General features: G+C 35.4%; 1 protein-coding gene across 2 annotated transcripts in view; it reads right to left on the bottom strand.

The window, feature by feature from the left end:
* Positions 1-16,646, bottom strand: part of LOC107669949 (trafficking protein particle complex subunit 9-like) — a 252,767-nt gene that overhangs the window by 86,510 nt on the left and 149,611 nt on the right. For both annotated transcript variants that reach the window (XM_016462382.1, XM_016462383.1), the window contains one exon: positions 11,270-11,380. In XM_016462382.1, the coding sequence (XP_016317868.1) occupies positions 11,270-11,380 (111 nt within the window). The remainder of the gene's footprint in view (positions 1-11,269; positions 11,381-16,646) is intronic.

The following is a 16,646-nucleotide window of genomic DNA, read 5'->3' as shown; positions in this document are numbered from 1 at the left end:
TCTATCTATCTATCTATCTATCTATCTATCTATCTATCTATCTATCTATCTATCCATCTATCTATCTATATTCAGGAAGAGAAAGATACAGATCCAGCATTTATGCGATCAGGGCATTTTGTTGCAGTTTGAAAGTGTCACTGACTGTCTGTTCAGAGAGGAGAGTGAGAGAGAGAGATAGAGAGGGTTATAATTAGCTCACGTGTGTGTTCTCTCCCGTGACTCCAGCAGCAGAAACACTGAGCTATTTATTAACCCGCGGTTACCGGCGCACACACACAGCAGCATCACTGCGCCACGGCAACGCCGCATCACCCCACCCAGCATCAGAGCAGCATCTCAACATCACATTAACTCACTGTCATTCAATTGAAATTATAATTTTATACATTCAAAACGACACAATCCCTCATATGAGTCCACAGAAAAGAAGACAGGTTATTAAATCCCTCCAACTGCAAGAGTCCAATCTCAAAAATTCCAAATTATGTATGTGTACATTTTTTCTTCATTTTAATAGTGATGTGCTAATAAGCATAAACTAGTTTATTTTTTAATTGCTATAATATTACTCTACTATTTTCTTTAAAAAAATTTTATTTTATTTTAATTTATTATAAAACATTTATTATTATTATTTTTTATTTAATATAATTGAATATAGCAGGGCCCGAGCAACGAGGGGGCCCGTGATTGGCTGTGGAGTAGACAGACTGAAGCACCAATCGCCAAAGCCCCACCACGCCCCCACTTATTAGCGCTATTATTTAGTGGAGCTTTGCCGTAAATTCCATGTATTACCATTAGATATTGAAACGTCACGTTTGAATTTGGTTTACCAATCAAATGCATTTATTCTGTATTTGACTTTTGAACGAACTGTACGCGTATCTATCAGGTGATCGCTGCGCCTGATGTCCGCATTCACCTCCACTCTTCACTTCGTTCTGGCATAACTGGAAATGGTCACGCAAAGAACAAACTTCAATAAGTAAAAAAACGTAAAAGACAAACAGCAGATAAAACATAGCCAGTAAAATCCCTAGCTATCAGGTTATTTTACTAAAGATGATGATGGAGTAGAAGTTGTGAAACAGCAAGTGGACCGTGCACATGGAGCAGAAAAAAAGCGCCATCGTCCACACAGATTTTAGGTTAGTTTGATTATTAACTTGATGGATGTATTTGGCTTTTTGTGTTTGAACAAACTCTATATATTCGCTTAAGGGTTGGGAAATAACCCGGTAGAAAAAATGTCAATCGTTTTGCTTGTAAGCTTAAACGCATTTTAAGCATTGGGGTTTAAAAACAAATGGTTTTAAACTATTCATGGACATTAAGCAGCGGGGCAGAATTCTTGTTGGCAAATGCGTGCGTTAAGACGGTTTCAGCCTGATACGCGCGGCGCGCATCTGCTCGTACAGCGCCTGACTAGAGTTCTTTTTCGCGCCTTGTGCTTAAACGTTCGAATACACATAGTTCTGTGTCAAAATGCCAGTCTTTGCGAGTATCCTCGTCAACACAGTCATTTGTGTCTTACATGAACGTTAATAGTTAAAAATAAAGCATGTGTAGTAGTAGGCTATATGAGATTCTGACATTATATGATCTTCACCCAAAAATGAAAATATTGTCATCATTTACTCACCCTCAAGTTGTTCTAAACCTGTATGAATTTCTTTGTTCTCCTCAACAAAACAGAAGATATTTTGAAGAATGTGCATAACCAGAAATTTTCTGGTCCCTATTGACTCCAATAGTGTTTTTTTTTTGGTTACCAGTATTGTTCCAAATATATTCTTTTGCGTTCAACAGCAGAGGGAAACTCATTCAGGTTTAGAACAACAACAGAATTTAAATTTTTGGGTGAACTATTCCTCTAAAGCAGCCTAATATAGCTGCTGTTGCCATTTGTGTCAATAATGTAAATCAAACATCAGAAAGAAAATCACTCGACTGAATCACTTTTGTAAAATAAGTAAGAATTAATGTATATTAAATTTATACAGTGAAGACTATTCAGTCTATTTGTACATTTACTTTATACAATATAATATTTCTTATTCATTTTTTTAAGTTTTTCAAGTAGGTTGATTTCATATATATCTTTGTGCTATTATAATTTGTGACTGTAAGTCATAGCCCCAGGGCCCAGTGAGGTCTTAATGCGGCCCTGAGTATATCCATATACTCAACATTTGTTTTGTCTCTCGTTTTTGTCTGCCATCTTGAATTTAGTTTTCACTGAGCTTGTTGCACATTTTGAAATTGCAATATCTGTGACGAATGCATGCAATGCTGCCTTAGCAATGGCCTAAACAAGGTTTCTTAGGCAGCATAATTGCACTCACTTTGCTGTCTGTTGGGAGTTATTTTCCAAGATGCCTTTAAATAATTCCTATATACGCATCTTATGTTTTGAAACAGAGCTACAGACTCTGGGAAAGGGAACATAGCAACACACACACACACACACACACACACACACACAGTAAAAAAGGAAAAAGTGGCCCTTCTTCATGGAGGAAGCACTTAGAGGCTTGTTGCTACAGCAACAGGCTTTTGTTTAAATTATGTGGGTAATGAAGTTGAGCGGAGTATGTCACACCAACACAAAGTAGAGAGAGTGTAAAAAACCCAAAATGCACAATGTGTCACAAATTCAGTGCCCTTAATGGTGTTTCAAAAGGTATGAATCAGTGACAGTTCAAACAAGCTTCCACACAAATCAAATATATGCACAGGTGAAGACGCACATATGATGTCAACACAAACACACTCACTGTGACTGACATGAAGCCTGCTGGTTTTTCTAACACAATCATTTTGTGTTACCAGAGCTCTACAGCTAAAATATTTTTTAGGTGAAAGAAATACATAAATGAAGAAGAAAGCCAAAATATTAAATTCCATGGATGAATATTTACTGAGTAATGCACTATTTTGTAGAGGGGGGTCAAAATGGCAATTTCCCCCTGAGATTCAGAGCCAAATTACAGGAGGATAAAATGACTGTAGAAAGATGGCAGCATCATAATGTTACTTTTACACAGAGATTGGTTGGTCTGTTAGTAAAATCTGTTGACTTTAGCTGTCTTCGTTGCATTATGTGCCATTGGTGACCATTCAAAAATTGGGAAACAGCACTTTTCAAGTTTTTTCTCCAAAGTTTGCATGCCCATAACTCAAGAAGTATTAAAGATATCTTAATGCCCTTTAAGACATTGGGTCTTAACAGACTTTCCTTTTGGCATCTTCATTTTTAAGGCCCTATATGGTTCAGTTCCAGAGATATTGGGATCTCAATACGGCTTTATTTGCAAGTTGTTGAATTTTCCCCATTTTTAATGGTTGAAAACCAAATGTGGGTCAGGATTTAGACCATATTAAAGATATCCGAATATCCTTTTAAAGGTTGGTTCTTCATAAACTTTTCATTTGCCATCTTCATTTTTAAGGCCCTAGATGGTTCATTTCCAGAGATATTGAGATCTCAATGTGGCTCCAAGAGCAAATTGTAGCAAAAACCAACTGTAGGTGACTTTGCATGCAGGTGATATATATTGCACTCAAAGAGGAGTGTTTAATATTTTGTCTTCCGTCTTCATTTATGTATTTCTATCACCAGAAGAAAAGATTCTGGTTGAGTTGACACAGAATGACTCGTTTATATATGGCGTCTGTACCTTTGCCCACGACGGTGAGGTGCACCACTTTGCTGGCGATGGTGGAGAACTCGTAGTGCTTGTAGCCGAGGACTCGGTTGAAGATGCAGTGGTAGGCGCCGGAGTCGTCGAAGGTGACGTTGAGGAGGTCCACAGAAGCGTCCTGAAGGTCCAAGGTGTTCCTGCTGCCGTGCCACTCCATGCGATCCTGAAAGCGCTCGTCGATGATGCTGGACGCCTCGCCGTCGTAGCTATAAATCTGTCCAGGAGACACGCCAGAGCTCAGCAGAAACACCTCAGATACAGACGGAGACGGCTCTCTTCGCTTCATAAAGTCAAAACCCAAATGCACAATGTGTCACAAATTCAGTGCCCTTAATGGTGTGTGTTTCAGAAGGTGTGAATGAGTGACTGGCAGTTCAAACAAGCATGCACATGTATGATGTCATCACAAACACACTCACTGTGACTGTTATGAAGCCTGCTGGTTTTTCTAACGCAATCATTTTGTGTTACCAGAGCTCCACGACTAATTTTATTTTTTTTTTTAGGTGAAAGAAATACATAAATGAAGAAGAAAGCCAAAATATTAAATTCCATGGATGAATATTTACTGAGTAATGCACTATTTTGTAGAGGTGAGTCAAAATGATTAATTTCACCTTTGGAGCCAAATAACTGACTTTAGAAATGTGGCAGCATCATTGTTATTTTTACACAGAGATTGGTAGGTCTATTAGTAGAATCTGTTGACTTTAGCAATCCTTGTTTCATTATATACCAATGGTGACAGTTCAAAAATGGCCAAAAGGACTTCTTGTGTTTTTTGCCTCAAGTTTGCATGCCTGTAACTCAAGAAGTATTAAAAATATCTTAATATCCTTTTAGATTCTGGTTCTTAACAAACTTTCTTTTTGGTATCTTCATTTTAATGGCCCTCAATGGCCCAGAGATATGGAGATCTTAATGCGGCTCCCTGAGTAAATTGTTCACATGTAAAAATAAATGATGCTGCCACCCTTCTAAAGTCATTTTTACTTCCACACAAATCAAATATATGCACAGGTGAAGACGCACATATGATGTCAACACAAACACACTCACTGTGACTGACATGAAGCCTGCTGGTTTTTCTAACACAATCATTTTGTGTTACCAGAGCTCTACAATAAAAGAAAATAAATTGTTCACATTGATTAAGTTCATACTGTTTGCATTTATAATTTCTCAAGCTGAACTGTGACTGACATGAAGCCTGCTGGTTTTTCTAACACAATCATTTTGTGTTACCAGAGCTCTACAGCTAAAATATTTTTTAGGTGAAAGAAATACATAAATGAAGAAGAAAGCCAAAATATTAAATTCCATGGATGAATATTTACTGAGTAATGCACTATTTTGTAGAGGTGAGTCAAAATGATTAATTTCACCTTTGGAGCCAAATAACTGACTTTAGAAATGTGGCAGCATCATTGTTATTTTTACACAGAGATTGGTAGGTCTATTAGTAGAATCTGTTGACTTTAGCAATCCTTGTTGCATTGCCAATAGGTGATAGTTCAGAAATGGGGGGGGGGTAGTACTTTTCATATTTTTTCCCAAAAGTTTGCATGCCTGTAACATAAGAACCATTAAAGATATCTAAATATCATTCAGTGTGGTTCCATGAAATTGTAAACATATTCAGTGTTTAAATATGCATGTTCAATGCATATTTGTTAAAAATAAATAAATAAATAAATAAAAGAAAATAAATTGTTCACATTGATTAAGTTCATACTGTTTACATTTATAATTTCTCAAGCTGAAACACACACTCATGCTTCTTATTAAAGATGAGAACATTAAAATCTATTAATTCTTAGAAAAACTAAACGTTTCTCAGATCATAATCCAAAATCTAATGTTAGATCAAAATCTAATTAAAACTAATACCTTAAGAACCTAAGTGAACAAATAACATATTAATTTTCTTATTTAATAAATAAAGATATCTAGGCACAAAAATAATTAGGCGAGAGAGATGTAAGTACTGTACTATGCAGAATGCTTTCTTATAATATTACTTTACAGGAGATCATCTGAAATATAATTAGGACTATTAGTTTTATTTCTCATTTCTCATTAAGTCTTAGTTATCGCTTCTCCCTGCCTTGAGGACAACTTAAATAAAAAGTGGCACATCATATCCTACTCTCTTCAAACCTTCAGATAAATCTGCCCAATTAAAGCTCTCATTAGAGTCAGCTGACTGAACACAGACAGGCTTGACTTCAACCAGTCTGGCTCAATATGAATTTCTTAAAATTTGACGAACTTTATGACCTGAGTTTGTTATCTGCTCAAATATGCTGCCACTTAAAAATGTGCAGTAAAAATCAAACATTGCAAAGATTCATTAAGGGGAAAAAAACTAACAAAAAATAGTTACAATAAACATTCATCATCATCATGAACAATATTTAGGAATCAGGGGAAAAATAAACATTTTTGCACATATTGGCTAAACTGAATATTTATTTATTTTTAACAAAACAAAATAATTAAATCTCCTTATTTTTGTTTGGTCTATTTTGTTTGATGAAATCAAAGGTTTATGCTCTATCCATTGCTGAAGAGAATAATAATAAAAAATAAAATAAAAAGAATTTTAACATGCACTGATGAAACATTCACAATAAAACCTAGAAAATGTCTTAATGAAGTAATTGGGTCAATTTTGATGTTACGTTATTTTTAAAGCAGAATGGGCTCTTGACCAGTGCAGAAAACGCAAAATGCACCAGTAACAAGGAAAGCAACCAAGATCTCATCTAAATCTTAAACACAACAGCACTTCACCCAAAGAAACTCCAGCGTATTCAGCGCTTACAGAAACAATCTCTCTCAAACAGAAAAAAGAGGGCTGAGGAGATCTGAGGCTCAGAGAAATCGATTAGTCAAGGTGAGCCCTTGCACCGCTGGACGGACGCCTCATTGTCACGCTGGCTGCCCACGGATGACTGACAGGAATGATGGGTATAAAGCGAGTACAGTGTCGTCCTGTAAAAAACCTCTCCCTGAAAGCATTCATCATACAGAACGAGGAAGAGGAAAAGACACAGAACCATCACGAGCTGAGACATCTCACGTTATGAGAAAAGATAGAAAGAATCAGTATGAAGAACTACACAATAACACATAACACACACAGTGCCATTAAAGAGGGGGAGACCTGATTTAGCCCTCTAAGAGATCAATAACCAGTACACACACACATCGATCAGCATGTAGTCGTTTATATTTCACCCTCCAGAATAAATCACCCCGCAGCTTCAGGAACTCTGTAATCTGTTCATCAATTTTTTCTGATTCAGGTATCGGCCAAAGCAGCACGGTTCCCAATCGAGTCATTAATCAGGTGATCCATGGAGGTGATCGGGAGAAGGGAATGTCACCCGCAGGGCATCAGAACAGCTCGTACACGAAGAAAATGCAGCTCTGCAAGTCAACACAAACCTATAAACAGGGCTGGATTTATGCATAGGCATTCTAGGCACGTGCCTATGCTCGCTTGTCCAGGGGGGGCCCAAACACAATGAAGAGAGATGATATTTTTTTTAAGTTATGGGCTATCTACAAACAGTAAAGAACCAAAACCCCATGAATACAAATATAACAACCAATAGGGTAAAAATGACAAACTATTTCCATGTTTTCCACCTTTTTATGTACGGAAATCACACTGTCTTTCTCCCATTCTCTCTCACAGACGCACGCACAGTACAGACACGCACTTGCGCGCACACGCGAAGATGCGAACAGAAACTTGTTGTCAGCGCTGCCCCGTGAATTGATCAATAAAATAGTTTCGCAGCTGAAAAGCCACATGACATTTCTTAGTAGCAAGGTTTTTGAAGCAGTTCAACTTAAAGATTCGCTATTAGTAGACGCTGCTGCTGAACACTACTGAGAGACACACAGACGCAGGTATTCACACGCACTTAATCTCTCTCTCTCTCTCTAATAACTGCATTAGCCTGCATATCAATGGCTCAAACCTCTGTTATTAGCTCTAAAATGACGTTTTGGAATTTGCAACGGAAGGTTTGGGATGAGGTACGTAAGAAATTACTTCAAGACATCTGTCATGTTTCCGTCCTGAAATCTTGTGTGTTGAAGTAAATCATCTGAACAATGTCTTGAGGTGGTTGTGACTCCAGGCCGTTAAAATTATTAGAGAAATAATGCATTTCCGAAGTGGTAATATGGTCACGGAGCCTATTAATGGAACGGTTCTTCGTTCTCAAACAAATTAAGACATTCGAATTTTATTGACTGAACATGAGCGCTTATTGCGATAGAAAACACGGTTTCCACTGATTACGAAATATTTTTGTTTGCTGGGGTGGTAACATTATATATTAATAGTGGGAGCCCAAAAATTTGTTTCGCCTATGTCACGATAAGAGGTAAATCTGGCCCTGCCTATAAAGCACTTTATGATGGCTACATTTCCAGCACTATGGGATTTTTATGCTCTTAGTGGACAGAAAGGAAAGTGTGCATGTGCGCTACACCAGTGACACCGGGTTCAAAATAAACAAGGAATTGAGAAAATTTACCATCAAAAATATTGGAAAACACAAGAAAATGCATTTAGCATTTAAAAAAACACTACCCTTTAAAAGTTTGCGGTTTGTAAGGTTTTTTTTTTTTTTTTTATGTTTTGAAAGAAGCATCTCAGCATCATTACTCCAGTCTTCAGTGTCACATGATCATACAGAAATCATTCTAATGAGCTGATTTGCTGCTTAAGAAACATTTCTTATTATTATCAATGTTGAAAACTGTTTATATTTTATGGAAACTGAGATATTTGTTTTTCAGGAGTCTTTGGCGAAATGAACGTTCAAAAGAACAGCATTTATTTGAAATAGAAATATTTTGTAACAATATAAATATCATTTCTGTCACTTTTGATTTATTTGCTAAATTTATTGCATCCTTGATGAATAAAAGTATTATTAATTTATTTCTTTCAAAAAAAAAAAAAAACTTACTTACCTGCAAAATGGATGATATGTGACCCTGGACCACAAAACCAGTCTTAAGTCGCTGGCCTATTGACCCTATCACCTCCTCTTATTGACCTGGGGACATGTTCTATTCCGATTATCTTCAATGTACTTGGGCTACCATGATTTTTCTCTTTATAATGAAGGGCCATAGGATACAAAGGGTTACAAACTCGAATGGCATTCTTATGTTCTGCTAATCTGATCTTTAATTTCCTTGTAGTCATCCCTATATAGAAACAACCACATGGACACTCTAACCGATACACTACAAATGAGGTACTGCAATTAATAAAGGATTTAACTTTAAATTCAATTTGTGAAGTTACATCTTTAAACATATTTGTCTTGACCATATTGTCACAGTGATTGCAATTGCCACATCTGTAATTTCCTGCACTCGGACATAACCAGGTACTTAATTTCTTAGAGGAAAGATGACTTCTCACTAATTTATCTTTAATCGTAGGCGCTTTCTGGAATACAATGGAGGGAGATTCAGGCATGACTTCCCTGAGATGGGGATCACTCATCACAATTTCCCAATTCTTTTTTATAATTTTCTTAATTCTATTCGCTTCTGTACTATACTGTGTAACGAAATAAACCGAATTATCAGAATCTTGTGATTTACATTTTTGTACTAATAACTCATCTCTACTGATGTTTCTTGCTTTATGAAATGCCTTGTTGATCACCCTGTTTTTGTACATTCGTTCCTGAAATCTTTGAGTCATTTCTTGAGCCTTGAAATCAAAATCATCTTCCTTGTCACAGATTCTTTTTAACCTCTGAAACTGTCCTAAGGGAATATTGTCAATCAACCATGGAGGGTGAAAACTATCTGCTCTTAAAATAGTATTTCTATCTGTTTCCTTTCTAAAAATAGTAGTATGTAATACACCATTGCCTTCTTTAAAAAAATGTAAGTCCAAGAAATTTATCCGAGTATGTGAAAAATCAAGACTCAACTTCAAATTCACATTGGTATTATTTAAGTATGAATGAAAGACTAACCGATCTGCTTCTGAACCTGTCCATATCAAAATGATATCATCTATATATCTACCCCACCACATCACATTCTTTAAATATGGATTTGAATCAGAAAATACAAATTCCTTTTCCCAAAATCCTAAAAACAAATTTGCATAATTTGGGGCAAAACAGGCACCCATTGCTGTACCTTTAATTTGTTTATAGAATTCATCTTGAAACAAAAATAAGTTATTATTTAATGTCCATTCTGCTAATTGCATAATAAAACATGCCGGTGGCCTTTCAATGTTTTCAGATGATGTATAAATCTAAATTTAAAATAATTGACCCTTATGACTGGTTTTGTGATCCAGGGTCACATATATTAATTAAAAAAATAAATTCATATGTATTCTGAGTTCATGATAAATGTATGAGTTTTATTTAAAAATGTTGAGTTTACAGAATTATAAAATCCACTAAAGTTGCAAATTCTGATAACATTTTCTTTAGTGTATGTATTAAGCCTCTCTCTCTCTCTCTCTTAATAGCTTAAACAAATTTTATCTCACATTAGCTTGGCTAGTGTTCATTTTGGAACCTGGTGCACAACAAACTCTTTTATTTTTTTTCCAACAAACATAAAGCAACGTATTATATCTAAAGGGATATTCTGATAACAAATCACCCAAAACATTCAATTTAAATAAATTTTAATTTATATCTTGCTCTCCTTTGTAGCTCTCAAATCTAATTTAGCATATTCAAAGATGTGTCGCAACAGATTTAATGTCAATGACACCAAATCCCATTTGAGTGTCTCCACCAATCACAAGATGGTGAGTTTGAATATGCAAACGTGATTTGAGAGCTGCAGCATTGAAAAAGGTTTTCAGACAACATTTCCTATCGTATTTCACAAAAGAAACCACATCATATGGGTTCAAAAAGACACGCTTGTGAGTAAATGATGACTGAATGTTGATGTTTGGGTGAATTATCCCTTTAATGATTGACATGATGATATTTTCTCTTCATAAGTTACCTGGTTCTAAGTTATCGGCATCCAGAAAGAGGAAATAAGTAAAAACATTACATGAATCAAGATTTAATCATGATTTTTCTTGTCTTTAATACTTAAGTCAGACAGGGAATAAAACAGTCGCATTTGCGTTTTATCCTTCATTTCTTCAAACGAAAGCATCTCATGTGGTGAATCCTGTCTCCTTAAGTTTGCATTTCTCTGCAAATCTTCAAAAAAAGCCCCTAAAGGCAATTTCAGAGAGATGCATCAAAAACCTGCTGTGACGTATATGGAGACACTGTAAGCGTGTGACTGTCTCTCCAAAGCTCTATGAAAGTCAGAAAGTGTGACCAGCTGCAGCTCTGGTTCATGAGAGTAACTTTCATGAAATGGAGAGCTGTCAGCAGAGGAGAGGGACAGGTAATGCCGTCTGACAGTCTACAGACTTCAATCAGCCAGACAGACAGCAATACATCTCCCCGATGAAGGAGGATTCTGTGTGAGTGAGTGAGTGTGTGTGTGTGTGTGTGTGTGTGTGTGTGTACCTCTGACACTCGCTGGCGTGCAGCACCAGGTCCTGGTTGTTCTTGGCAGACAGCGTGAGCTCATGTTCGGTCGAGTTGAACACATCCAGCAGTAGATGACATTGACGAGTACTGCAGAAAAATGGAGAAAGACAAACCGAGGAAGTATTAATGAAGTACAGAACTCACACCTGGTGGATCACTTAGGTTGCTTTCACACTGGGCTCATTTGCTGTGGTTCGAACCCGAGTGCAATTGTTCCCGGCACCCCCCGCAGCGTTGGTCTGGTTTTACACTCTCTTGATTCTATCGGACCCCGGTGCATTTGTGGTCATCTTACATCATCACAAACGTGCACAACGTATGATAGAAGCGTGGGTCAATATATTGTGTTTTTTTATTAATTTGGCGCTATTATGCGCAGAGTAAACGACTTATGGTTTTACTGTATGTGCGTTGCATGTAGACGGATATTTTGAGGAGACAGCAGATTACCATTCATTTGCCGCACTGACTGCAGTTGCTACACGTGAATACACTGCAGGCTCACTCTCGCTCGAATCCAAAGTAAATCAGCAACACTATCATCACTTATATGTGTTTTGCTGAAGAAAATACATTGTGATCGGTTAACACACATGCGCAGAATCTCAAAATCTCAATTTTTCTGTCCCCACTCAAAGCAAAAATCAAGTAAAACTTGTAAATATGCACAGTTGTAGCCAATCAGTGCAAAAAAGATTTTTAGATAATTTTTTAATAATGAACAATTATATGTTTAGATTATAGAGAATTATATATTTAGTTTTTGTATTATTATAATTGTATTATTTTTATGTGAAACATGTTTATTATTATGTAGAATAATATTTTAAATTCTTTAATATTTAAAAATATTACAAAAAAAATTATAATATTTTTATGCAACATATCCACCACTGTTCAAAAGTTTAGGGTCAGTAATTTAAAACACTTCTTCTAAATTGTAAAAAAAAAAAAAAAAAATTAAAAAAAATCACAACTTCTTTTTTACTGTGTTTATGAAGACAAAATACACCCTTGATGATCATGAGACTTTTTTCAGAAATATAAAATATTATTATATATACTATTAATCAATAGTGTATTCACAAATATATCTACAAAATTTGCTTGGTTTAAATATTTTTGATATTCATTCTGATATCAGTTTATACTACTGACACACTGAAGTACACACACCAAAACAGATGGGCACAAGAGGTCATGCAGATGTACTTGTCATCTTCTGTCCAAACATCAAAGGTTAGCATCTCTTTCATGTAGCGAAAGCTTCGTGAGCTTTGTGTTTGTGTGTGTGTTACCTGCATCTTTATTTATGGAAACAAATTCTCAAACCCACCACAGTAACACAGTACACACAAATCAAATTCTAGCATGCTTGTATTTTCTTCCCAAAGTCTACTTATAACATTAGTCACTAGGTAATTAGGTTTCTTGCAGGAAAATCTATCATAATTTAGTTTTCGTGACTATTTTCTATCTTCATCTTTTCTTACCAATAGAATCAAACAGTCTATTTTTTGCATCAGTTCCTTTAAGGATTAGTATAACAAATATTGTGCATCAAATTTCAATAGAGTAAGAAAAGGCCAGTTTACCATGATATGACCTCTTTAAACCCCAGTGAACCATGCCAAGGTAAAAATCAAGTTTGAGCTCAAGATTTTATTTATTTATTCTTTTTCATCACTAAAACATCTAATTGTTAGATTTACAGTGTTCTACCTATACATATTTAAAGTAATTTTTCTCAGTTCCACACTTTAGAGAGTTAAGGGCAGCATGTGCGAATAAAAAGTAGAGATCATGATGTGATGGCCGCTGTGTGTCAACACACAAGCAGAGCAGTCAATGTTTCTCTCTTTCCTTACAGTGATCAGTGGGGAATGAATCATCACAAGAGATGCTGCCAAGTTTTAAATAGCAGAGAGAAAATGAGAGCGAGTGCCAACCAATGCTTACTCAACACCGAGCATCCCTCATTCTCTCGCTCTCCATCAATCTCTCTCAACTCGTGAACAGATGCTGAAAGAGTCAAATGACGTCACCGCCGGAAAACACTGAGGCACATTTTAAGTTAAACACAACATGAATTTGACCCCATTTACTCTCTTAATACACATTCTGGATCTCACTAAAAGAGAGTAAATAGGTTTGCATTCATAATCTTCCTTCAAAATAAACATCTTTTTGTTTAGCCCATTCGCTTTTAGCTGTTCGCTGGGGGTTTCAAGACAATAAGACAAGATTTTCTGTAAAGCTGCTTCGAAATAGCATGGATTGTGAAAAGTGCTTTACAAATAAAACATGTAATGCACTTACAGTAGAAGTCTGTGGAAGTTGTAAATGTGAAAAATAATGTACATACCATGTCGATAACATTGCCACAAGAAGATTATACCTGTTGACCTAAAGTCAAAGAACTGCTAACACTAGCTGTGTAAAGGTAAATCTGATGCAGTCATTCCCTATGAATAATTTAATATATAATATATTAATTGTTATTTATATATAATTAAAATATATTACTATTACAATAATATACATTAATAAATTTATTTACTATAACAAAATATCTAAAATAAATGTGACATTGACAATAACAGTTTTTCATACATTTATTATATTGCCATTTATTATCAAATACTACTACTAATTATTATTATTATTACTGTTGTTATTATTATTATTATTATAACTACTACCTAGCATTTAAATCCACATCAATTTACAATAAATGTATTTTATGTTACTATTATATGACTCAAAAACAGTGATAAACAGCCATATTGAACTATTTTCATATGTAATCATTTAATAAAAATTATAGTGTATTATAATGTAATAATATATTAAATATGGAAGCCCATTTCCACCACAAGATAAACTTTAATTATGGAAGCCTGTTTCTATCACGGGATTAAAAAAATAAAAAAGGTAATTATGACTTTTTATCTCACAATTCGGACTTAAATTCGGAAATAAAGTCAGAATTGAGAGATATAAACTCAGAATTCTGATTTTTTTTTTTCTGGCAATTCTGAGTTTACATATCGCAATTCTACATTTATATCACACAATTCCAATTTTTCTGAAAAAATTCAAATTGAAAGAAATAAAAAGTCTGAATTGTGAGATAAAAAGCTGCAAAAATAAAAATATCTAAAAACAATATTGAGGCAAAATATATCCTATTTAACATTAATATAAGTTGCAGATTTCTGCTTTGAATCATCCTGAATGCTTCGCTCCACAGACTTCCATTATAAGTGAATTAATGCACATGTTTTAAGCTGTGAGTTTAAGCTGTATTGAACCCCAAACAATCCTTTAAGGCACTGGATTTGTGAAAGATAAAATGTCATGAAGACTGTAGCTTTCTTTGATTTGGCATTTGAATGTTTTCTTTCCTCCGGAGTTCCTCGTCTCACTACATCTGCTCACACCACAGTAGAGATAAAAGCTTTTTTAAGAAAGGTTGTTTTCATTTAATGATCTTCCTGTATTATTTTTGTGCTAAGTGTGTCTAAAAGCGATGGCGAAGTGGGCATGTGTTAATGGTGTCTGAGTTTAGTAATTAAACTGTTGCTTTTATCAACATCCTGTTGAATTTACTTGGTCAAACACACACGCTGCACATTTATCCACACATAAGAGTGTGTGGGTGTGAATTAAAGACACAGGCATTAGTCACAGGCCGCTTTACGTGTTTGGAAAGCATCGTCCCCACATCTTTAAGAAGAGAAATAAAAAGAAATAATCCAGGCAGTCCAATGAGTATTCATCAGATCTGTGGGGTGGAACAGACTTCTACTCTGCCTACATTATTCAGTGCAGACGATGGGCCATTTGTCTGGACCCACTGCCCAGAAACGTCTAGAAGATTTCCATCTCAGGAACAATATTCCATCTCCTCAGAGGTAGCGAGCTGAAGAACTGCACCTCGCTCGAGTAGATCCTTCAAGAGGCTTCAACATTAGTGTGCCTGAGTGTGTACATGTGTAAATGCTTCCCGCTCCTATCAAAACTGTATTGTATGTATATAGCAGAGGTGGGACCAAGTCATTGTTTTGCAAGTCACAAGTGAGTCTCGAGTCTTTGCATTCAATTCTCGAGTCAAGTCCCGAGTCAAGACAGGCAAGTCCAAGTCGAGTTGCAAGTCCTCAACTTTTAGCTTCAAGTCTTAAACAAGTCATTAGTGCTCTTTGCCCACATTAGTGTCTCAGTATTAATTACCATATCAAATTCATAGTAATTTATATCAGGAAGGCAGGTAGAATATGTTTGGCATAGTTCAATTTCATGTGAAATGGGTGCCCTTAGTAAAACTACTCAAGTTCAGTTTAGGGATTGTGCCAAAATAGGACAAGCAGTGAAAAAACAAAACGATTTTATTAGTAACAGAATAGCAAAGACAACATAATTTAATAGAAATAACTGCTGCACCATACTTTGCATGTGTGCATAAGAATATATGCTTCTAGGTGTTATATCGAAGCCAATGAGCCATTATTTAGAACCTTAATGAAACAGATGTAAAAATATGTGAGCGGAAACGCAGAAAGAACTGCTTTGAAAGAACTAGAAGAAATAACTGCAAACATACTTTGCAAGTGAGAGGAAACATGCAATATGGATGCAGACAAACTCATGAAGACAATCATTCAAAAATGCTGTGCTACCATCCTTTATAACTACGAGCAACAAAGACAAAATCATTTAATAGAAAAAAATGTTGTACGTTAAATGTTAAGTTTATAATATGCATAGTTGATCAATAAATTTAGGGGCTGTGTGCGCTATTGGCCTACAGACTGATTTACAACATGTGAATTCATTCATTTATCCTGAAAGAAATGGAAGTGACATGAGTGCCTGCAAGGGGGGGAAAAATTGAGTAGCCTGTATTTTATAGTTATATATATACAATACTCATTTTGTGAAAGAAACATTTCTTCAAATTATATTTTAAATTATCATTAGGCCTATTGCCGCTTGCTCACTTCAGACATTAGGCCTAATGTGCAATTTTTCTTCTTCAAATTATAGCTGAATGGTTTGCAATGATTCATTTTAAATCTAGATTAAATCAAGGTTTATCTAATAATTCTGTTGCACCAAACTTTAAACCTTTAAAAATAAGCAGGTTTACATTTTAACCCATCATTTTGATCCTGGATTTAAGTTATATTTAAGATGAACTTTAATCCTGTTGCACCATAACTTTAAACTCAGATTTAAATCTCAATTATGGATTAACTTTAAACTTAACCCTTAAATGCATACACTCTTAAAAATAAAGGTGCTTCACGATGCCATAGAAGAACCTTTTTGTCTAAATGGTTCCATAAAGAAC

This window comes from Sinocyclocheilus anshuiensis, unplaced genomic scaffold, assembly GCF_001515605.1.
Source record: "Sinocyclocheilus anshuiensis isolate Anshui unplaced genomic scaffold, SAMN03320099.WGS_v1.1 scaffold160, whole genome shotgun sequence".
Classification (NCBI taxonomy): domain Eukaryota; kingdom Metazoa; phylum Chordata; class Actinopteri; order Cypriniformes; family Cyprinidae; genus Sinocyclocheilus; species Sinocyclocheilus anshuiensis.
This window is presented reverse-complemented; position numbering and strand designations above follow the sequence as displayed.